Below are 24,114 nucleotides of genomic sequence, written 5' to 3'. Positions count from 1 at the left end.
TTTTAAAACTTTGCCTACATTAATATGTATTCTTCGTGAGAGCCAGGATGTAATTTATCCTCTGGCTATATATATATATATATATATATATATATATATATATATATATATTGTCCTCCATTTTTACACGATATAAAGAAAACGAGCACTGTTATTAAAAATATTAAGTGCTAATTTCGGGCAATTGGATACATTAACTTCGGAATATTGTATCTACACAGGAACAATGGCAACATTTTTTTACATGGCTATCATGGTCATATTTAGCAATCGTAAATGGCTATGGTCGTTCAATGAGCAAGGAAAAGAGAAATTTGAAAAATATGGATCGATTACAATCCCCTCTCAATGAAGAAAAAGAAACTTGATACTTGCATCAGAATCCACGCTATCGCTGATTTGCATCGCCGTATAATAAAGCAACTGATCGAAAGAGCAGTTTTGCAATTGTACCTAGCCGTATCGCTCTTTCACGTCAACATGTAGCGCAGTATATCATCAGTACGTGTCCAATCTCCCGTCCGAGGCAGACATCATAGGCAAGGTAAGAGAATTTAACGAAGCCCCCAGTGACGTATTGGCGGCAACAGGGGTGCCGACAGCAGGCATCATGTCACTTCCATCGCCAGTGAATTTGTTTTGTTCGCTCGTACGAGCTGCTGCTGCTGCGGTTTGCTATCGCACGGCGAATTGTCCACTCCATCCACCTCCATATCCAAATTTTCACTAAAAACAAACAATTAATAAGATGTTGTTTAATTGTTAAAGCTGAAATATACTCTGTATATAATCAGGCAATCGCGTTTCAGTGTTGTTGAAGACACTTTGTCAACAATGTTTCTGCCAATTCTTTTATATTTACATAGAAAAGTTTATTATTTTCGTTTAAAATTTCTAATTGAAAGTTATAAACTAGAAATATCGAATTACCTATTACTATTAAGCGTAATTTCCCCGGACGTTGGGACCTGTTGCGCCTGATTCTGCGTCTGCTGCTGCTGCTGCCTCGCGAGACTCGCCAATTTACTTTGCGCTATCAGGCCAGGTAGCAAATTGGACGGCGGATGCTTCTGTGGCAAAACTAACGTGGACTGTTGGTTGTTCACGACATGGGTGCTGTTTGTCAGATTGTTAGAATTGTTTATATGCGGCAGCGGACCGTTCTGGTGGCTGTTGCCAAAGTTTGTAACGCTACTACCATTACCACTACCACCGCTACTGCCGCTGCCGCCACTGCATGCAGTGCTCGCACTGAACACTCTAATGTTTGCACTACTACCACTACCACCACCATTTCCACCACCACTTCCAACGCCGCAATTGCTGCCATTCCTATTATTTGTTGGACTAGTCAAGGATTTCGAGAGAATGGAGGCAGCGTTACTATTGTTGGGTAATTGTCTGTGTTGTTGCTTGTTGAGTTGATGATGATTTGACTGCGTGTCGACCGTGACACCCATGCCGACATTGGTGCACTGCGTGGACACTGTACTTGATGCTACGGCAACTTGATTAGTCGTACACGTGACGATAACGGAGGACAACGGAGGAATCGACGAAGAACTCGTAGAAGTATGTACACTAGAACCACCACTGAAACTGCCACCACTGCACTGAGGAGGCCGAGCCTGCTGCGTCGTCGTGGGCGGCGCAAACAGATTACTCATGAGCGGTGTTACCACAAAGTGCGAACTGCCCAGCTCGTCGTCTGTCCGCGATTCTTTCACGCCACTGTTGTCCGACAGACCGCTGGTATTACCCGTACTATTGAGGTTCGCTACCGCAAATTCAAAGTCCGACACGGTGTCTGTCGGGAAGTAATCTGCGATATTAAATTCCGATGTGAACGGTGACTCGTCACCCGCACGTTCCGGCTCCACCTCGATGCATATGGACGTTGCCTCGGGTGGAAACGGGTATGGAAGCTTGGATCGAGACGTCATCGGCTCTACATCCAAATCCATGTCATCGCTACTCTCCTCGCTTGGACTATGCACTGACACAGGTGGAGTCTTTGGTCGAAAATGTAACCTGCCAAACAGAGATATAAGTGTAATACGTGATATAGTTGTAAAAAGAATTCTTTCTCTTAAAAATTAAAACTATATAAATCCTTAAATAAATATAAAAACATTTATTAAAGCTTTTAATAAATATTAAAAGCATATTATAAGAGCGTATAATTTATTAATAAATAATAACAAAATATAATAAGGATATACCACTCTTTTTTAACAGTGGTCGTCGCTGTGGCAGTCGCGTTTGAATCCATTTGTTGCTCACGCTTGGAATCATGTATCGTAAAGTCTAAAGAAGACCACATGTCGTCTATATCGGCCGTACAACGATCTAGTATAACTCTGAAAATAATATTGACAATAATAAACAAACACAACATCAGACAAACATAATTAAACATTTTCTCACGTAATATTCGCATATATCATACCTGCCACCTCGACCAATCCTCCGTCGTGCAAGGCCAATACACCTTGGCACTGGTTTGCTAATGCTAGTCAGCGCAAACCTGTACTTCTTCTCAGCTAAACCGCCTTCGTCTTTATCACACCAAGGCCAATTTCCAAAACCACCTGATACAGGCTACAAAAAAAATTTTATATTTATAGTTCTAAAAAAAATTTTTAATTATTTCCATAGCTTTTTAAGAGCTTAATTGCAGTGACACATACGAAAAAAAGTTGAAACATCTAAAACACGTGTCATCGATATTTCGGAGTGATAAATTTAAAAAAATCAATTAACTTAATAATTTTGATAATTTAAGTATATATTTCAAAATATATTTTCAACAAGTTTCAAATATCGTATATAATAAAACAAATATTTTTGCATTAATCAAACATTTAACTAATTAAGTGCTTTGAACTTGTTTAAAGAATAAATTAGAATAAAATATTGTGATGCAAAATATATTTTAACATTTTGTCAATATTCTTTGCGCGATTTGAATAATGAACAAAATATATCATAACGATAGACAAAATTGATAATTTAAGAAAAAAGGCAAATAAAGCGACTTACCGGTAAATAAGAGTTATTCCTATTTCGACGAAACGCAAATTGACCTTCATCTACGGTGTCTTCATCATCGCGGTCGGAGGATAATGAGGGCTGGGAGTGTGAATGAGATGGAAGCGGACTGTCTTCATCCGAGCTAATGAGCGGGTCCAGCCCGCCTCCGAGAACTGGACGATTTCCTCGACCGCTACCGCTACCCGTACCGCTACGAACACTGGTGTCTTCTAAATTTCCTGTCCTGCTGTCTGTTTTATGTTTCCGTTTCTTGTACTGTCTTTTTTCTTTCCTGGGCATTACTTCATCCTAGATTAAAGCAGAATTAAATCATTATACAGTACCCATTACACATTAGATAGTACACAAAAATAATGGTTCTTTAATGTTAATATATATTTTACTACAAACTTTGTTTGTCCAATTTTGATGAACAAATTGATTGGTAAAGAGCGGAGCAAATGCTGGTCTTGGTGTCTTTAACGCCGACACCTCTGCCAATATTTGCCCATTGAAATCTTGCGCTTGATACCTAAACAAATCGGAGATGTGATTTTAACTTAGCAAAAACAAAATACATGTAACAACACTTATATTATACGTATAACAATACATTATTACAATTTTATACTACCGTTTCTCATAAATTTCGATTGTGAGATGCAGATGTTCCCGTTTCGTCTTTTCTCTGCGTTTCACCATTTCCAAAAGCGTGACTGCCCTGCTAAGATCCCTACGAAGCTTTAGCATCTTCTCATAGCTTGTCTCATCATTTTTGCGATTCTTGCGAGTCTGCATCTTCTCCGTACGTCGTCTAAATGCGAGATACGGATTGTTGGTGGTCGAACCGAATCGATTTTCCGTTTTAACTGTTAATAACAGTGGATGTTGCTGCAAAAAAAATAGATAAACATAATTAAAATCAAACAATATTTAAGAAATTAATTTATAAAAATTTAACTAATTTCATAAAAAGAAATGAGAAATAAACTAATAAAATACAATTTCTACATATTTGTACATTTCTAGTAGATAATATAAGCATATACATATAAGACAAAGCAACCTAACCTCAAAGTCACATTGGACAAATGATGCTTACAGTTTTAAGACGTTTGTTGAGCCAATAATCAAAAACCGCAATAATTAAATCATCATCCTCTTTCAAAAGTGCCTTGGCTTCACTAAGGGTAACTACAGTTTGTCCTGAACTCTTCTCCAGACGATCCATCATCTCTTCAAATTGGAGAGGAGTCAAGTCCATTTTGCGGCTTTGTACAGCAACCCATTTTTCGTCTTCCGAATCCATATCATAATCAGGTATATCTTGTTCCATAGCAAAGGCTGTTAACAAGGAAGAAATTAATCCATTAATTACTTATCAGAAATAATCAGTTGTAAAAATACTTTACGAAATGATATGTTAACAGGTTCTTACGTTGCATGTGTATTAATTGGCGAGGCATCTTATAATCAGCAGGATATATCCTGTCATAAGCTTCCGCATCTGCCAGATCGGTTACTTCAGGAGTAGGAATAATTAGACCTGTGCATATTGCTCTTTGAAGATGATGTTCCTGTATAACAAGATTTTCTTATTAAACTCATAGTAAAGTATTTGTTAATAGCAATTATTATTATATGTAAATAACATTTTTACATATACACACACAAAGTATAATATATTTACAAAAATGTATCTTGAAAATTTAACAATTAAATTTAAATTTCCTAGTACATTATCATCTATTATTTTGAGAAATTTATTTTAACTAAGATTAATCTAATGTTTCCATATGTCATAATTATACATGCATTACCAACAAAAAGGATAGTAATATTAGATATGTTTTCAATACTGTCAAGTAATGTTTTTTTTTCATAAAACTTATAAATATAATTATCAAACATTGATACATTGTTATCTAGACATAAAACTGCAAAAGATGAGAGATATTTACTATTGTTTTGATATTACAAGTATAAGTATGTCTGTAACTCGCTGCAAATAGCATACAACGTAATGCGCATAATAAAGTTAAGGAAATCTTCATAAGAATGCATACATTTTCAAGTTTCTTAATAAAAGTAGATTCCAGAGAATCGTCGCGTGCATGTAAAAGATTCTAGGGTGTAAAAGGCATCGCGAGAGGGTTTGTCAAAACGTTGAGCAGAGAAACATTTGACATTTTGTGCAGGAAACCAGCATCATGTAGCGCAAGGTAACAGTTTGAGATTGCTGGCGAAGCAAACGTTGACAGCTGTCGCGGCGAGTCAGATCGGGAAGGGAAGCGCACGGGGAATAAGGTCGAGGATCGCGAATGGATTGGCAATTACGTTAAAAAGTGGAAAATTGCAACAATTTTCCAGGGTGCACGATGACGGGGGACTCGCCATCTGCCGGTTGTTTACGAAATCGCGCGCCGTGGGTAAGATGGCGGACGGGGAAAACATGCTGGAACGAGAGGCTGGACGTTCCGACTTACGCATTCCTCCTCCTTTTCCATGCCGCTGGGCATTTGGGGCACCGCGCGGTTAATGGCCGAATAATCTGGCAGATCCGGCAGCTCCTCGGCCATGTAGACCGGCATGGGCTTGGAGGCGTCCAGGGCGCGCGCCCTGAACGACAGCTTGCTCATCCTGAGGGCGGCTGGCTCGCGCGTGTTGACAACCAACAAGGATGGCTGGCCGCAAACCGTGAGGCCAGTCGGGTCGGTTGGGGGGGCTCGCGGAACGCCGTGGACCTGCTTTTGAGGCCTGGCTGGGGGCCCTGGGGCCGAATTACCCGGCACAGAGAGCGCTCAGGGCCTCATCGTTCCCCGGCCATCGCGCTGGAACACGGTCACTCAGTCACCAAACGAGATATATCACTTCGAAAACATGTTTGCGTGACACGGTCCCTGCTCAAAGCCATCATGGCCGACGCACAGCCATTTAACACGTTCGGCCGCCGCCGTGCAGTTCCGTGAGCCGACGTGCGCCGCGCGGGAATCGGCGCGCGAGGCGCGTCAAGCGTCAGGAGCGTCGCCGCCACCGGCGCGAGGCGCGAGATCCGAGCGTCCGAGCGTCCGGCCGTCTGGTAGACGGATCGGTTGTCCTCGATGCCTCGTCCTCGACCAGGCTCGACCGGGCTCGACTCCCCTCGGCCCGCGGCGAGTACCGCGCTCGACTCGAGCCGATCCCAATTTTCCAATTTTAAACACGCGACCAGCGTCTTGGACAAGTTACACGCTCACCGGAAGTTTCGTTTCACACGAGGCAATTCCGCTCGTAAAAGCACATTGGCGAGAGGCACACGTGCGTCAAGCGTGTTGCACTATTTCAAAGTGTTCACTCGACCCTCTCTCCTCTCGTCGTTTGTATATATTTTTACTTTAATCGCGCGCGTACAGTCCTCGGTTCTATCTAATCCTGAAACATACAAAACAGCTTACATAAAGTTACAAATATAGCGCGTAATCTCTCCTCGCCCGATCTATATACATCGATTCTTTCGTGCTGCGCATATCACCACGCTGACGTTTCCCTCGGTATTAAAATCCGATTATTGCAATATTAATAGCGTGAATTGACATTTCTATTATTACATGCAGAATGATTGGGAGAAAAAGTTGACGTTCGCTACCGTGTTAAACGAGCGATATCGTTATATAAATAGAAAGTTCGGTTAGCTTTAGCTGCACTTTCTGCATCTAAGCTAAAATAGGCATGTACCTTGGATGTTGGAGAGAGGAGGATGCGAGAGAGAGGTGTAGAGAGTGCGCGTTTGAAATCGCCCACGTGTTGTGTCTATCGTCGAAACCGCCTTGTCGATACGAGCGAAATCGTCTTATCAGCTCCGCTAATAAGGGGAGATGATGCGGAGAATGTACAAAATGCATAAAAAATGCGTGAGCGAGTCACGCGCCTGACTCACGTAGCTCTAATCGCATATGGCGGAGTGAGAAAGGCGTGTAACATGACGCAGATTGTCGTTGTTCTGTCTACGATTCCTAGGTTATCTCACCATCTGCGACTGCGGCTGCCGAATCTGCGCGTTTCCGACGTTTCGCCAGGTATTTCATATTTTGTTTCGTATCATGCGCACAACGCGACACATTAATATGCGTGCCTGAATCTCCTCGACTCACTTAATTTTCCCCTCGTGCCCCCTCGCGACGAGCACGTGTTAATTCCCGCTGCCATTACGGTCCCCTCCCAACACTTTCGCGTGGGTGCGTGCACGTAAAAAAAAAGTGCAGCAGAGCGGGAAGTTTGACACATTCGAATTTTCGCGCGCATTTTTCCGAACGGTCATTGATGATCGAGTCTAATAATATTGATTAATAATTATGCAGAAAGAGAAACTGATTAGAAACAATGTCGTAAGAAAATATTCTCGTTGCCTTTACTACTTTTTAGGACTTCATGTATGTTGTTGTGGTTTGAAAACACAGTGGAGTTGCATCAATATCTGAAATATTATAATTGTTACAAAGTTAATAATTTAAATATATATTTTTAATTTTGCTTAACAAAAATATATAAGTTTTTTTAATTTAACTTATCCTCTAAATCACTTTAATTCATATCTAAACCATATATATGTATATTAGATATGATTTATAGAATTATTTTCTAATATAGGACAAGCAGATATTTTGTCTAAACTTAATGCAGCAGAAATATTATTGGCCGATTGTGATTTATTGATACCTTATATAAACAAATTAACATCAGTCAAATGGATACAAGCAACCTGGGCTGGTCTGGACAAACTTATTCCACATATACAGAATACTCCAAAAAATTATGTACTCACTCGTTTCTCTGGTGAATTTTTTGGGCTGGCCATGTCTGAGTACGTGATAGCGCAAATTGTCAATTTTGAACGCGATCAAAGACAACAGTATGAGAATCAAAAGCTTGCTGTATGGAAACAAGAAGGCAAAATAAAAGATCATAGGTATATACGTGAGTTGACCATAGGAATTCTAGGGCTAGGAACGATAGGGAAAATTAGTAAGTTATAAATATCAAAATTTAAACATAATATTAAATAAAATCTGTAAAAATTCATTTCTTATTGTTCTTTATAGTCGCAGAGAAATTAAAGTTATTTGGTGCAACTATCTGGGGAATGACAAACAGTACTCCAAAAGAAAAATTATCATATCTCGATGAACATAGGACTGTAGATAGTTTGCAAGATATCTTAGAAAATTGCGATTATATCATTAATATATTACCATCTACTCAAAACACAGAAGGGCTTTTAAATGGGACTGTTTTGCAGCATTGCAAAGCCAAAAATAGCATTTTTATTAACATAGGACGTGGATCTGTTATTAAAGAAGCAGATCTGATAAATGCTCTTGAACAGAAGTGGATTTCGGCTGCTATTTTAGATGTGTTTGAGAAAGAACCATTGCCAAAGGAAAGCAAACTATGGAATTTTCCACAAGTAATTATGATTTTTAATTATCGAATAAAAAGATTTTTATTTAGATTGTACTAGTAATATTAATTTGTTTAGGTGACTATTTCGCCACATAATTCTGGTGTGACAAATTTGCGTGATGTTGTAGAGCAATTTACTGCAAATTATACTAGATATGTGAAAGGAGAAAGTATGATGAATATGTTTGATTTTAATAAAGGCTATTAATTTTGTATTATATCTATATAACACATGTATCTAATCTGTATGTTATAATTTAAAAAATGTTATATTCAAAAAATAAGCATTATATATAAAGTATTTATTACAACTAAAAATACTTATAAATTCAAATAAACAATAAAGTTTAAGATATTTCGATGTAGATACTATTGTACATCAGTACTAAAATTTAGGTATACAATTTAATTTTATACCTATATATAATTTTCAAAAGAATTATAGAAAAACTGAAATATATCTATTTTTCTTTATTTTCATTATATAGTATTTTAAATTAAATTTTGATTTCTAAATAAAAACTTTATATTAAATATAATATTACATGATACGATAAATACATCATAAAAAAATTCAAGCAACAAGTTATATAGAATACTTATATTGTATAAATATATTATATAAATTTATCTAATAATAAAAAAATATATTAAATTTTAAGTTTTACTTAAATATAAAATGTCAAAAGAGAACTATATTTTTGTACTTCTTATTAAAATTGTAAATAATCCAATGACATCAGTAATTTATCAAATTTTGAAAATCTAAAGTGGAGAAACTAAACAAAAAATATATATAAATTTTTGCTATATATTATATGAACTCACCATGTTTTTGCACGACTCATTGTACTCATTATGCTCATTATGCTCATTGTACTCTTATGTATATGGAGGTATATTAATGTAAAAGATTGCAAAAAAATATAAAAAAAGATTTATACAGTCGGTGTTTCTTCAGTAGGCCGAGGAGAGGGTTTTAAACCGCGGATACACAAGTCGTACACTACCTCTTCGATTTTTTTTACATCATATTTAAGGGCGTCGAAACGTTTCCGCAACATATCATTTTTTAAGTTTAATAGTCGAAAGCCAGCATTTAATTCATTGACGAATCTTGCAATTTCTATTGGCCGATCGTAATCACCATTGGTGACACTATTTACAGCAAAACGACTCTAAAAAGAATGAAGTATTATAAAATTATCATATTAGATACTACAATATCATATTAGATAATACAAAAAATACCAATTCTGAAGATAATTGAAGTAGGCCCAACAAGAAATCTTCTAAATCTAAATGAAAACCTTCTTCCCTGTTATCCTTTACTGCAAATAGAATGAGAATTATTCTTAAGTATTACAATTATATGTGTAATATGTGAAAATAAATATATTTTATTCACATACCTCCTAATATTTCTGCGACTGTATCTTTGGTAACCAAAACTTTAATTTCTAAATATATAACTAGAGCAACTAAAAAGCATAGTCTCTGAGTAACAAAGCGCCATTGATCATGATAACGATAATACTGATTATTTGGTACTACTTTAGCGAGATTTGCATATTGTATTCTCACTTCGCCAAATATTTCTCTTGCCTTTGTACAATATTCTGCTACAACTGTAAATTAAAATAAATATCATGTATAATGATCTGGAAGAAAAGTTAAAAAAAAATATACTACTAAAAACGTACTTATATTCTCGTTTACCGCATCATATACTGTATTGTGAATATTTTGTAATATCATCAAAATGTCTCTGGCGCTCTTCTCAATATCCTTGACAATAACACGAATTTGCTGTAAGAAGAAATAATTTATAAATTTTTGTCTACACTTCTTAGACTTTAATTTTAAATAAATCAATAATAAAAAGACAGTAACAAATTTCTGTGCGTCTTCGTTAGCAAAAAGATTTGGATCTTCACAAATTTGCAAGATGAAAAAAATTTAACTCTGAACATCAGAAGGGTCAATGACATTTTCGTATGTAAACACACATTAATCCACATATTCACGTAAGAATCTGAGAAGAGATTCTCCGTGCAAAGGATACCACGTAACATTTTATATTCGCGACTTTATATTTGCACTCGTGCGACATTTTTATGAGTTATCTGTCAGAAATTGGAAGGGCGAGTGTCGCAGGTGGTTCAACGACTTTAACATAACCTCCATCAAGACTCACGATCGTTGTCAAGAATATTAATACGCACCTCGCGTATTTCTTGTTCGTTGTTTAGATAATCCTGGAAGGAATTAAAAATGTCCGTTATTCTCGTAGACATTGTGTCTATCCCGTTCCCGTTCCCGTTCCCGAGGAATAATTGTTACCGCGTGACACTGGATTTGCGTGTAAATCATGCACCGATCAATTCTGTCGGTAAGGTCAATCCCGTTTTTGACGGTTCGAGCGCCAGTCGCATAGTAATTCGCTGAATATATCATAGATGACGCTGTCGTATAATTTCAGAATTCTCGAGAGATAATCCCTCTTCCACTCACCTAAAAATGAAAAAAATTTTTCAAGAGATAAACGATATTTAAGGGATCCAAAAAATTTTTTATATTCGTATTTTTTGTGTATAAGTAAATATAAAGACATCATATTTATCTGCCGCGTTAAAAAAGTTTACGCGCATAAATTTAAGATTAAAATAAATTTAAATATAATTTACATAAAATTAGTTATGAAAATAATAATATTAAGCTGTCTTTTTTATTTCAGCGAATTATTATTCAAGCACGCAGTATGAAATAAATGAATATTAAAACGATTTACATGTGTATGCACAACATTATGATGTCAGAAATCTTTGAATCGCACTTTTGATTGTATAAATAATTTGATTGATAAGCGTCCGCGCAATTAATCTCTGACAGCTCATCGCTTGCACATCGTTTCTTCATAATATTAAAAAAAATACGATAATTTTCATACACGCTTATTTATATTCTCAAAAAATAAATAAATAAATATATCTCTTCTTTAAAAAATATATAATTTTTCCTCATGTATTACAATGCTTATATGCCAACGAATTATTTTACAATAAAAGAGATATAAATAATTGAATTTTGAAGCCCTCTCTTCCAACTTTGCGTCTCTCGAAATTTATTAAAGGATGCGACATAATATATAGCAAATTTGAGTCGGCGTGAGAGGCGCGTTCGCTCGCAAGGTCTCGCGGCGCGCTCAAGGTGTATAAATAGAAACCAGTAGGTCCTGCTGCGTGCGCGCGCGAAGTCGAAGGAAGGAAAGCGACGACACAGCGGCGGCTTGGAATTCTGCATACACACGCCACCCGGCGCAGCTTCGCGCACGGGTCGCGGAGGATACATCCCCCCGAAGGGGGAGGAGAATCCGCGGGCGTGTCATTGATCCCGATACGAACCGCGGTCGAACAACATCCGAGCGAGGGGGACTCGTTTTATGGAAAAATCTCCGCGCCCACGTCCAGCCAACGTGCGCGCTCGCGCTCCGAGTATATCTCGAGGAATTCGCCGATCGATCGATACCGAGGAAGTAGACGTCTTCATCCGCGAAAAGAGAGAGGAAACTTATTTTTATCGATACAAGTGGCCGAGATGGTATTTTTCACGCTAAAATACTCTCCGAAGCATGAATATTAATCTCGACGGAAATATATTCGAATTTAATCCCAGATGAAGATAATTCTGTTAATCTCGACTAATAATGGAGTTAGTTTCGGAGCTTTACGCTAAGTGGGAATCGTTGTCGCGAAATTACCGCGTAATTGACGCTCTCGTTACGCGCTGCGGGAACTCCGTTTTGCAAATTACCCGATAGAAACGACGAAGAGAGACTCGGCCTTGCGACGGCCTTGTACGGAGACTCTTTTTATGCCATACTTCATTTTCGATAACTTCGTTGCGCGAATCTCGGCGCATCGCGTTTTACATCGCACATACGCAGAGTCCTGTTGATAAAAAGATGGCAAGTTTCGTCCAGCGCTGAAAAAAAGTTTGCGCAGCGCGATATAACGATGCCGATAACATTCGTGAAAGCTTGCGGTATCTTTTCTTGTTATGTAAAGCGGTCAACAGCCCGCATATATGTATAAGTACGTACGTACGCAAACGAAGCTCGTCATGAAGGAGAAAGAGGAGGAGGAGGGAGGGGGAGAAGGCGATAGGGCCACAGGGAGGGCACCGTTAAGCTTCGCATTCCTACTCCTTGGGAGACGTCAATCTCAATAAAATTTTGCTAGGGCAGGTTATCGTAAATTTTTGGTAACCTCGGGAGTGCTCTCGCTCGTCGAGGTATCGTCCGATGGTGTGCGTGCGCTATTTTTAGCGGCGCCGATCTTATCTCGGCGAGAAAATAACGCGGCCGTACATACGTACGCGGGTCCCACCGACGACGTAAAGGAACCTCTCGTCCTCTGCGGCCCCCGAGGCGTTCCCGCAGTTAACAACGACTCGCGCGATTCGCATGAGCAACACCTCGCGTGCAACAATTGCGAAATTGCAATTCCCTGGAAAAGAGAAAATCCCGCTTGAAGAAAAGTAACATTTCCAGGGAACGAAATTATGATTCGGTTGATTGGCGTCGAGAAACGATGTTCGCCCGTTAATTTCACGCAACTGCTATAATATTACGTAACGATGTAATTTAAGGATTTGATCGTCCCCCGCAACGAAATCACTGCGGAATCTAATAATATGGTTAAGCGAAGATTCAGATTGAATTATTTAACGTATAACTTTACGATCAAAGTGATTACTGGGAAAAGCATGTAGGAGAATTATAGAGTGAAACGAAGATTTTAGATAACCAGCAGGATTGAAATTCTCGCCTGCCAAGCGATCTATAAATAATTCCAATATTTTGTAATCACTTTCGCCGCATTGCTTTCGAATCACGGACAAACAAGCGAAATGCGTACATCGAGATAGTAGCAACGCGATGGCGGAAGCGTTTTACAATTCAGTGTTTGCGCTTTAAACAGGTTTGCACAAATTAACATAAGCTCAACGCGCGTGCAAAGCAATTCATCATATGTACTCGCATAAATATGGAAACGGATATATTCAAGCCGATAGTATGAAAAATAAAAGGTACACACATTTTCTTTGAGAACTCAGTCGAGCAACGCATACAAGACTTTATTATCATTCAAATGTATAAAACATAATCATTTGAGATTATATTAATTTTTATCTGATTTAAAATCAGAGTAATTATATACATTGTATATTTCACTTTTTTTCTATATATAATTATAAAGATTTAATAATCACATATACATTTACGCGGCTTACGCGCGCTTAATTATATTCTGAGAGAATATTATAAATTGGAGGTTACAAGTTTACGTAGGTATCTGGCGAAATCTCGAAACCACGTCTACGTGCATCGACTCGTTAAGGTGATGCACATCCGTGATGTGAACGTTGCTTAACGTGAACGAGTACATGCGTAACACATGCAAACTGCAGCGGCGTAAATGTCAGGGTCATCAGCATACGTAGTAGACTCGAGTAAATACCAATTAAATGCCAATGGCTTCGGATTTATAATTGTAGAAACATATATTTTCTCACATCTCAATTTCTCTCTCTTTCTCTCTCTCCTTTTTCTCATGATGAAAGCCGTGGAATGTGGTGAGATTATTAAATATCGGGCTCGATTATTATTACTTCACAACAATGTTTGTGCAGCAACGAGGTATTCGAATAAAATCGAAACGAGCCTGTTCGAGGCGATTAAAATACGCGCGATTAATATTGTAATATTTTTCTGCCTCTCGCACAACTTCGTCGTCGACGCTTTAGTTACATGACTTTATTTTTAGATTTTGATAAAAAAGCGAGTTACATTTTTTCGCATTGCATCTGGAGGGAAAATAGAAAAAGACAGTAGAGAGAAAAATAGAGAAGAACAACAGTGAGAAATAGAGGAGAACTTAAAGAAGTAGAGCTGATACATTGGGAGATGCATGTATAAATGTATAAATGATCGAAAATGTGTGTGAGCTCCTCAAACACATTTTCGATCATTTATACATTTATACATGCATCTCCCAATGTATCAGCTCTACTTCTTTAAGTTCTCCTCTATTTCTCACTGTTGTTCTTCTCTATTTTTCTCTCTATTGTCTTTTTCTATTTTCCCTCCAGATGCAATGCGAAAAAATGTAACTCGCTTTTTTATCAAAATCTAAAAATAAAGTCATGTAACTAAAGCGTCGACGACGAAATTGTGCGAGAGGCAGAAAAATATTACAATATTAATCGCGCGTATTTTAATCGCCTCGAACAGGCTCGTTTCGATTTTATTCGAATACCTCGTTCTCATGCCAAGGAGAGGACTCGGGAATGAGATTCACGGGATGCTCATCTATCGCGAAAAATTGCATGGGAGATAAACGAGTCTTGCTACATCGTTAACGCGTCGCGCGCGCGTCTATTAATTTCCTTCATCGAAAAACATATACCGTGAAAAACGCCGATAGATCTTGTCCGGTAGCTCGTGGACAGCTCGAAGCTGGTACACGTCAAGCTGATGCCGGGCGTTTGCTCAACAGTGCGTTTAGATTGCTGCGATTACTCAAAGTACGGTTTAACTAACGGGGTATCCATTATATTCGCGCAAATTCGCTCGCCAATTTACCCTCGCCTAGATTCGCGTCACTTTAATCAAGATTTAATCGCTCGACTCGCCTCTGAAAGAAACAATGTAGATCGAGACGAAATGATAATTGTTCGTCCACACGATGTTCGCGCACAAAGCGGCTCTGAAAAGCTCTTTCTCTCTCTAGCTTCTAGAGAAGAGGACTGTGCTTGTAATTAAAATCGTAGATAGCCGAGAATGTAGGTACGCTCGTCCTAAGACTGAATCCACACCGGAAACCACAAGCGTTACTCATTTAAATGTAAATGCATTTACAAACTATGATCTCATTCACGTATGAAACTGTAACAACTAGCCTTTAAACTCAACGATTTGTTTGTTGAGAATGGATTAACACAAGTCTTTTTATATTATTATCCTGCAAATTTTGTTCTCAAATGTAAAAATATAAAATATATATGTTTTATTAATAGTTTTATTAATATTTTTTTTATTAATAAAAAAATTGTTTTAAAATGTGCTTTTAATAATAATATTACTATTGATATTAAATATATAGAGATCATTAAGCTATAAATTAATAAAGTTTAATTTCTTTATAAATTAATAAAATTTAATCTCCAGATTCGATATACAAGTTCGCTCGTTGGTGTGGACTTAGTGTAAAAGATCGAAGTAGGTGGAAGACACGCGGAGAAGATGGGACGCGTTCATTCCGCAACTAAATGTTTCTCAGTTCTGTATTGATGGCGCCGCGTTGAAAAAACGCCTTCGGGCGTTATGTCTTTTTTTTATGTCACGACTTGAGAATTTCCTGCTCGCTGATTGCGAATCGTTGCCGGCTTAATATCGGACCATTAAGGGCCACGAACGCGATTTGTGAAGAAATCCGCGAAGATATATCCGAACGAATCGACTCCAAAATTGTACGCTCGTGCTCATTATTGTCCAACGTTCTTCTTAATCACATATCATATCCATACATGGCAGAAAATGAGTATTAAATTGTTAATTAAAATGAACAGTCAATCGGTTAGATATCGAAGATTCATATTTCGTAGCTTTACGACGTGTGTATTCTTGTCAAAGATGAGTAATTAGATAAATAACTAGTAAGATGAAGTAATTTTAATCAGCCTTTCTCTTTTTTTTTAAAAAAATGCGGATCAAATATCGCGAGCGTGTCTCCCATCGATCGAAAAACGTTTATGCGTTTGTTTCACGCAACACATGTGCGTCTCGATTGACTGTTAAAGTCCACATCGTACACATAGTTATATAAAAGCTTAAGTATAGCGCATAAACGTCCAGGCTATGTAATTATGAATTTTATGCATTCCATTACGTGAGATTGCGCTCGATGCGTCGTTTGTCAACGAGATGTATATATTCGCCGGCAGTTTTCTCACCGCGCATCCTTCTCGTGCACCAGGTGAATTCGTCGCGTATGCAAAACGCACTGCGAGATACGAATCTCAGAGAGCGAATGATAAAAACTTGTTGATGCATTATGGATACTGCACGCTAAATTGCCTTGCTAAGAACCTTAAGCTGACCTTAGCTCGCCGGTCGCTCTCGTGACATACGTACATGTTGAGTAATGAAGAGTAAGATCCTTTTGAAAAATAATTCTCTCAGAATGAAAGACAGCCGCTCGTGACGTATTTTGAAAATGAAGAGGAGAATATTTTCCGCATTCGTACACGTTATAACATTTTTTTCTACTTTTAAATCGCTTTCCAATGAGATAATCGTTAATTTTTACGATCATGGACGAAACGATCGGCATCTTTAATACGGCATACATATTCATAAAGCTTATCAAAGCTATACCCGCAGAGATCGCCGCTTCGAGAGGTAAAACGGCAAAGGAACGCTGAACTTTGCTCTTTACCGTACGAACCTTACGCTGTCGCTGACGAGACGTTATTACGATCATTATTTGCCGTTTCCCCTCTCGAACGTGTACGCGAGGTCGCGTTGAATTTGAATTCCGGTGAGAGACCTCCGAGTAGCTCTCGTGCACGCTTCGTCGCATTTGCATATGTAAAACGCCTCGCGCGAGATGCGCGAATGATATCGGTTATCAACCTCGATTAGGTAAATTAAATCGCGCGCAACAATGTACGAAACGAGACACGCGAGAAGAGACGCTCGACAGTTTTTCGCTCGAGCGGAGACGCTTTCGCATTTCGTCGCGATTTCGTCTGACGTGTAACCAGCCGGTGTCGACTCCACCAACAGGTCCGGGGGAAACCGACACTCGCCGGACTAGTTAATAAATTATCGTAGTATCCGCCATCTTCATCCGCGTCGCCGGCAAAATAAAAACCCGCGGAAAGTATAAGAAAAAAAAACAGGAGAGATAAATATCTCGCGTCGAGATGTTTTTCTCTGACTTGCGTTTTAACGAATCCCGAACGCGGGGAGTCGCGTCGTTGCGGATTGGTCTGCCCGTTAATGGAGTCGTTGCGTATTGCCGTAGTCGGACTCTGTCGTATTCTAAGCCATAATGGTCGACGATAAAATCTGCCTATATATATTCCTGCGCGCTCGACCGACGTTAATTAACGCCGCCGGTTCTCGCGTCTTGTCCATCGATGGACTTCGCGCAGACGAAATCGTCCGATTCTCGGAAGATCGAACACCTACATTCGGTCAAAGAGAGAGAAAAAAAGAAATTTGGGCGGCCTTGGTGGTCTTCAACCAAGCCTTGGCGCCTAGATTCATTTCCGATCAGCGGCTGATCGGAAATATATTAAACTCTAATAAACACAACAGATGTGTAGCGCACTGACAAGTATTTTTAGAAGATAATTAACTGAGAATCTTTGTCACATTTTTTTGCTTGAAGTTCGAATAATGCCTGCATTTTTTTAAAATATGTCATATCATGTATGATTTTATTTCATGCATTCGCGTCATTGAATGCAGAAAGAGAGAAAATAAATCTCTCCTAAATATCGCAATTTCTAAGGAAATGCAACTGCGATATATACACGGCTATCAAAATGAAATTATAATAATTTAATTTAATTGATGAACGCGATATCGGATTAATTGTATCAATAGATTGATCCGATCACGAATTTAGTGGATCTATAAGAAGGGCATTTTGTAAAAATAAAGATATAAAAATATATACTTATACTTTACAGTATCTTCTCAGTCAGCGGATATAAAGACGTGGGTGTGCATCGATTCGCAAAAAAGGCGACAAACGGAATTCGGGCCGGTGCCGAAAACTAACGCATGCCGTACTTCTTTCTGCGAGGAAGGTCGCGCTTATTTGCGCGGGACTGCCTTAACCATAAATGGGACGCAGCCTCCGGGCGGTAGCTTTTTACGATCATGCCGATGTTGAATATCGTCGGTATCTGTAAACAAAATATTAAACAGCTTTAACGAACCGAATATTTTTTAAAGATCCACGATATCGATATGATATTCGAGTGTAACACCGTAAAATTCCGAGCTCCGTAAATTTAATTCGTTTAAACGAGCATTTAAAAGGATGTATCGTGTATACAAATTATCCGGCGCCATATTTCCAAATTATGATGCCCATAATTTACAGGGTTTCAGCGCTCTTTAATCGCGCGCGCACGGTCTTGTCTAATGTAAGATTAAACCTTACAAATTACGGACTCGCCGCGCTCTCGTGAATTCCGAAAGGACGCGTGCACCGTGAATGGGGCCCAAACGTGTGCATTAAACTCTATACCATGGTTTCGGGTAGGAGAGGCTTTCTTTCGCGTTAGTTCGCGCGACCTTCATCGGACCTCGTCGATGAAAGATATGCCACGCGAGTGAGAACACGGCGTGATTCTACAGGGTGGCGAATAAAAAGAGCCAGCCGCGTTAATTGTCTCTTGAGGTACATTAAAATCACGTCGCCCGAGAAAGGAAAACCTCGATTGACATCACGAAGAATCATTTTACGTCTCGCTACAAATGGAGAATTGAAAATGAAGATTTTTAAAAGCAAAAGACGAAAACAAGATACATAGACAGGACGGATGAAATTTATCAAATTATCGTTGCTAACAGATTAGATTGAATAAATAGAAAGTAGACACGGCTATCAAATCTTTTAGAAAAGAGAAGATGGAGTCAGTTTCGGTCCACATATCTACATTTAACGTACAAAGTGTAAAAATTTATTCGCGCAGATATTGAATATCAATCTCAATCTTTTATTCATGAAAAGGATAAAAGAAGACAACTTGTCTTTCTCTTTCTCTCTCCCTCTCTCTCTCTCTCTCTCTCTCTCTCTCTCTGTCTCCCGAAAGCGATCGCCTGGTATATTAAAGTCGTTCGATACTCGCGTTTCTTGCCTCGGCTTCTTGTCTTCTCTCACGACACGTTACAACAGCTCGAACAATTTGTAGAGGAAAAAGAGTTGCGGTTATACGCGTCGAGTTATTCCGCTTCGTATCTTTCTCGCTATAATGTATGTGCACGTACGCGTGCGTATGTGTGTGCGTTTCGATTAATTCCGCGAGAGAAGTCGGCCAAAAGAGCGACCGAAAGCCACGAAGAGGGTCCGATCTCTCCACGAATCCGTGACGAGACTGAGGGACGAGATGTATGTGTGTGTGTGTGTGTGCGTATAATGAAGGAAAGAGAACGAGAGAAAGAGAAAGAAGGAGACCGGCTCTCTCTTATGGGCGAAGTATACGACTTCCCCTCTCGCTCTTTCCCTTTCCCTCTCCCTCTCTTCGTTCCCTCTACGAACGGCCGTCGAAAGATGCTGCTGCCCGCCGTTCTCTCACGTGGCTTACGCACATAGATACATACATTATCATCGCGAGTGAGCGAGCGAGCGAGCGAACGAGCCGCGCACCTTAGCCACCCGCGGTTAGTTCACCGGTTAGCGGTTAGTGGGTGCCAGGCTCGCCGATGGGTCGCGCATACCGTGCGTGTCATCGTCGTCGTCTCATCGTCGAGGCATTCCGTTTAGTCGTCCGACACGCATGCCACGTACTACGACTGATACGGAGAACCTCGCGCGCGGTACACGTGACAATTGGAGAACCTTGCGCGCGCGGTTGACGTACACGTCACGTTGACGCCCGAGCGAGTGCGATCAAGTCGGAGACGGACACGCGAGATTAATCGCGCGCGATGGGAATCGAGAAGGCGGCGCCGATTAACCGACGAACGCTGTGAAAAAAAGGAAGAGACGCGAGCGAAATCGCCGCCTCCGAGAGGCGGATCGTCGCGAGGCGGATTTCGCAAGGACGTCTGCGAGACTACGTCCACGGTGGGGGATCGATCGCGAGCGATCGGCTGGTAATCGCGCCTCGTCGTCGTCGCGCGACGCTTTTTCCGAATCGTCGTCGCGCCGGGAGTGTTAATTACGACACAGCAAGAACCCTCGTCGTCACGAAACGCGGCGAAAAACAGTAAGCTTTCGTAACGATTTCCTTCTCTCTCGTAATTCCTTCCTCCTTTTCAGTCGCCGTTCGTCGTTCGATTTTCCACACGTTTCTCAATCAGTCCAGCCTGCTTCCGTTTACGTAATCATACCCGTCACCCGGTGATACCGGAGACGAACGGAGAGATATCGCACGTGCGGGCATCGAAATCTCTCAGAGTCGAGTCTCCGACATGGATCGAGCGCGCGTTCGCGCGATTCTCATCTTTACGTCCCACTGCGTTTTCTACAAAGCAAGAGAGAGAGAGTGTGTGTATATATGTGTATTTACAAGAAATTGCCACATAAGTGCAGCGGACTTTCGTCATCAACGAATGCGATCGTAACCGCAGTGTCCCGATAACGAAATAGTGAAATCACGCACGAGTACGAGAAATTAAACGACCCGTCTGTGCGGCTCGCGACGATCTCAAGAGTGATATATTTGTTATCGTCTTCACGTGTGTTATTCGCGCGATTTTTTTTTTCATCGATGTTTTGTATCTGTCTCTCGCGAATTTCGCTCTTCGACTTCAAGCATTGCTCTCGATTATATTTGGTAATGAGATGTAGAGTTAAACAGAATAGGAAGTTTCGGTGCGCGCGTAACACGATTTCTTTTCTCCTACTTTCAAGTTATAAATTGGCGTTTCGATGTACAATACACACATACCGATTCATAATCAAGGAATCATCGTAGCAGAGAAGAGACCTTGCACGCACTTATAACCGAGGATACATCGAACGTTTATATAACGCCAGCAGCTTTCGAAAGCGTGCGGATTCTCTTATCCGAGAGATTTTCAAGAACACGGTAACGCGAAGGAGAATTATAAAAAAGACTAAAGAAAGAATAAAAGAGAGAGACAGTAAAAAATAAAGCAGACTAATAAAAAAGTAAAATACTTTTATACTTTGCATCTGTCAGTAGACATATTTCGCTTCCGATTATTGCACCAATTATATTCAACTTATCTCCAATTATACTCAACTTATCTCTGCATCTTGCTTTTGTACATATTTTATTGCATCTAGGAAGACATCAAGAGACTAAGAGAAAGATACTCCGTAAAAGAGAGGGAAAGAGAAGAGGAGAGACGGGCGTGCGCCCGCCCGGTGATTTGAATACCAAATCACCGCCTCTTGTACAATTCCCTCTTGCCGTGTTTCTTTTTTTTTTTCTTCTTTTGGTATTCCGTCCCGGGTACCTACGACCTTTTCACGTCTACCTGCGTGCTCCGCGTATTTTTAGGCGTGACACGCTTTCATTGTACCGGTCGGTTGGACCACCTCCGCAAAAATAACTCCTCGCAAAAAACATTTATACGCGATAAAACTGTTAAAGAGTGCGACGTCTCTTCTATCTCTTTCTTTCATCCAGAATATTTTGCGCTTATTAAATTCCTTCATTCTTACAAAATTTAGCAATGTTAAATTATATACACACGTTATCGATAATTTATAAAATGTATAAGCAAGTAGGTAAAAAATGCCATATGTATTAATTTAAAATATTTTTTGCAATTCATATTTGTAATGAGTATGAAAAAAAGATTTTCTTCAACTTTCATGCTTGTTAAATATTAAATCTAGCTATATTTTTTGCCTATTTTATTTGAAATTCTTTGTTATCTGATACTACATCATTTTCATGAATTTGAAGTTATTTTTAATGTATGTACATAATTTTAATAATCTGGATATTGAAGAGATAATGTGTATATATAAAAAAAGAGGAAGAAAATACATAATAAATTTTCGTAGGACAAGTTCTTCCCGTTAACCTTCCTCAAAATTCTGATTAATTTTGAAAGCCTCAAAGCCTTCAGTCGATGATGTTTCGTGACTCGAGAAATGAGATTTTTAATATCAAAATTAATCATACAATGTTAAGTAGTGGTATAATCATAGATTGAGATATAAAACTACATAAGAAAGTCCTGCACTTATGTTAAAAACTTGTACAATTAGCTCTCAATTAAGATTATCGTTATACTCGAGCAACATTTTAATGAATCCAGATACCACATCACGGCGATATCGTGAAGGCGAGTGGGAATTACCGTGGGAAGAAGGCTGTAAAAAGTACGGACCAGACGAAGACGACAAAAAAAAAAAAGATCAGAAGGAGAACCGAGTAACTTGGTTTAGCCTCTCCTAGGCTTTGTCTGTATGAGAGGACAGAGACATAGCCTAGAATAGGTTAGGTCAGGACTCGTTCGACATGGATCATCTCTGGGTACATGATCCGCGGCGCCAGCCGCAAGGAGGGGAAAGAACAGGGCACGCCCAAGGTCAAGCTCAAGGTTAACAATCTGTGAGAACCATCTAAAGGACGTTGCGCGCGCCGAGATATATTCCTCAGGAATTTTGACATTTTTTTTTTATACGTTCGAGAAGTTCGCGCGTACATGATATGAAATAGTGCAGATTATATGAAGGAAATTTGTATTGATATCTCTGAAGCTAAGAATCATAAATGTATATAAGTACATACGTGTCAAATAACGTGAACAGCTGTTAAAAATATTATCCAGAATAATATTCCGCATATATAGAATTATGGATTCTTTTAGGACTATATGTATATCGATAGATGGCTCTTTTCGATTAAATGGTCGGATCCAAAGATTGCTTTTTTATCGATAATTGACAAGTGAATTTTCTGCATTAGCTACTGCAGAACAAGTGGAAACGATTTTTATCTGTTGATTATTATTATTCGTAAAAAATAAGTAAATAAATGTAAAATTAATCAGCAAATTACTTACTAATGAAATTAAATAATTTTACGATTTCTACAATTTACAAACGAATGCACTCTTCAATTTTCCATTTATCGAGATTCATCGATAGTTTTTAATCAAAAAATATTGACTAAAGTTTTTCATTAATAGCGCATGCTGAAAAAAATATATTTTAAAAGCTTAGATGCAGGATTAATCGCGGAATATTGTATGGAGTAGAATAAAGACGTTTATAGACTCAATAAAATTCTCATTAATCCAATACGTACATTTCGCAGCTTAATCTTATTTAAATACCGTTACAACTCGCGACTCTTATCGTAAGAAAAATACGTCGAGATCAAAATATAAACGGATACTTGAAACTATTCGCGATTCTCCACGCCGCTGTTTTCGGGAAAATCAAAATTTATTCGCAAATACACAGTATACAGCATTCGCGCGAATTGCTCGAAACGCTTCTCTATCCTTATCCGTCGACTCGCATATTCTTTCCTCCATTAAAAAGTCGATTTTGAAGGAGCAAAATGTATAAAATGATCGCTATGACGCATTCATGAATTCGATTCTAAGAGCATAGAAACGTATAGGTATACGCTCAAAGATACATATATAATACAAGCATATAAAATATATCGTTTTCGCCTTCATACATAATTGCACTCGTCCGATTCCACTTTATAAATCGCATCGCAATCGAAATAAAAACGGAGAGTTACATTTTTTTTCCTCAGAAATATTTTGTAAAAAAATTATGACGAGGAGCACTGACCTCGCTAGCAAAATTATTATTTAAGGAATTACATTTTGTAATCTCTCGTTTTTATTTTGTTCAACTCTCCTAGATACGCTGATAATGAGCAAAACCA

The 24,114-nt window shown here is 39.0% G+C and overlaps 3 protein-coding genes and 1 long non-coding RNA gene across 4 annotated transcripts; 2 read left to right on the top strand and 2 right to left on the bottom strand.

The window, feature by feature from the left end:
• Positions 1 to 452: 452 nt before the first annotated feature.
• LOC105256205 (enhancer of polycomb homolog 1) lies at positions 453 to 6,913 on the bottom strand. Its single transcript, XM_020029057.2, has 11 exons — positions 6,748 to 6,913; positions 5,520 to 6,444; positions 4,472 to 4,610; positions 4,136 to 4,377; positions 3,668 to 3,924; positions 3,445 to 3,565; positions 3,043 to 3,342; positions 2,450 to 2,601; positions 2,223 to 2,360; positions 931 to 2,031; positions 453 to 726 (listed from the first exon to the last, which is right to left on the bottom strand). Exons 2-11 carry the CDS (start codon positions 5,670 to 5,672, stop codon positions 609 to 611), a joined length of 2,721 nt encoding a protein of 906 aa, XP_019884616.1. The 5' UTR covers positions 5,673 to 6,444; positions 6,748 to 6,913; the 3' UTR covers positions 453 to 608.
• LOC105256206 (glyoxylate/hydroxypyruvate reductase A) lies at positions 6,893 to 8,715 on the top strand. Its single transcript, XM_011265937.3, has 4 exons — positions 6,893 to 7,088; positions 7,660 to 8,034; positions 8,112 to 8,476; positions 8,549 to 8,715. The coding sequence occupies exons 1-4, from the start codon at positions 6,920 to 6,922 to the stop codon at positions 8,678 to 8,680; spliced, it is 1,041 nt and encodes a 346-aa protein (XP_011264239.2). The 5' UTR covers positions 6,893 to 6,919; the 3' UTR covers positions 8,681 to 8,715.
• Positions 8,716 to 9,249: 534 nt separating this feature from the next.
• On the bottom strand, positions 9,250 to 10,877 carry LOC105256207 (translin). Its single transcript, XM_011265938.3, has 5 exons — positions 10,698 to 10,877; positions 10,176 to 10,281; positions 9,885 to 10,100; positions 9,724 to 9,803; positions 9,250 to 9,650 (listed from the first exon to the last, which is right to left on the bottom strand). Exons 1-5 carry the CDS (start codon positions 10,767 to 10,769, stop codon positions 9,411 to 9,413), a joined length of 714 nt encoding a protein of 237 aa, XP_011264240.1. The 5' UTR covers positions 10,770 to 10,877; the 3' UTR covers positions 9,250 to 9,410.
• A 9,453-nt stretch (positions 10,878 to 20,330) lies between these two features.
• LOC105256208 lies at positions 20,331 to 22,617 on the top strand. The gene is made up of 2 exons (XR_889575.3): positions 20,331 to 20,768; positions 22,520 to 22,617. It is a non-coding gene; the product is annotated as an uncharacterized LOC105256208 (long non-coding RNA).
• Positions 22,618 to 24,114: the final 1,497 nt, after the last annotated feature.

This window comes from Camponotus floridanus, unplaced genomic scaffold (genome assembly GCF_003227725.1).
Source record: "Camponotus floridanus strain SB8 unplaced genomic scaffold, Cflo_v7.5 scaffold74, whole genome shotgun sequence".
Taxonomy (NCBI): Eukaryota; Metazoa; Arthropoda; class Insecta; order Hymenoptera; family Formicidae; genus Camponotus; species Camponotus floridanus.
The sequence above is the reverse complement of the archived record's forward strand: the minus strand, read 5'-3'. Positions and strand labels throughout refer to the sequence as shown.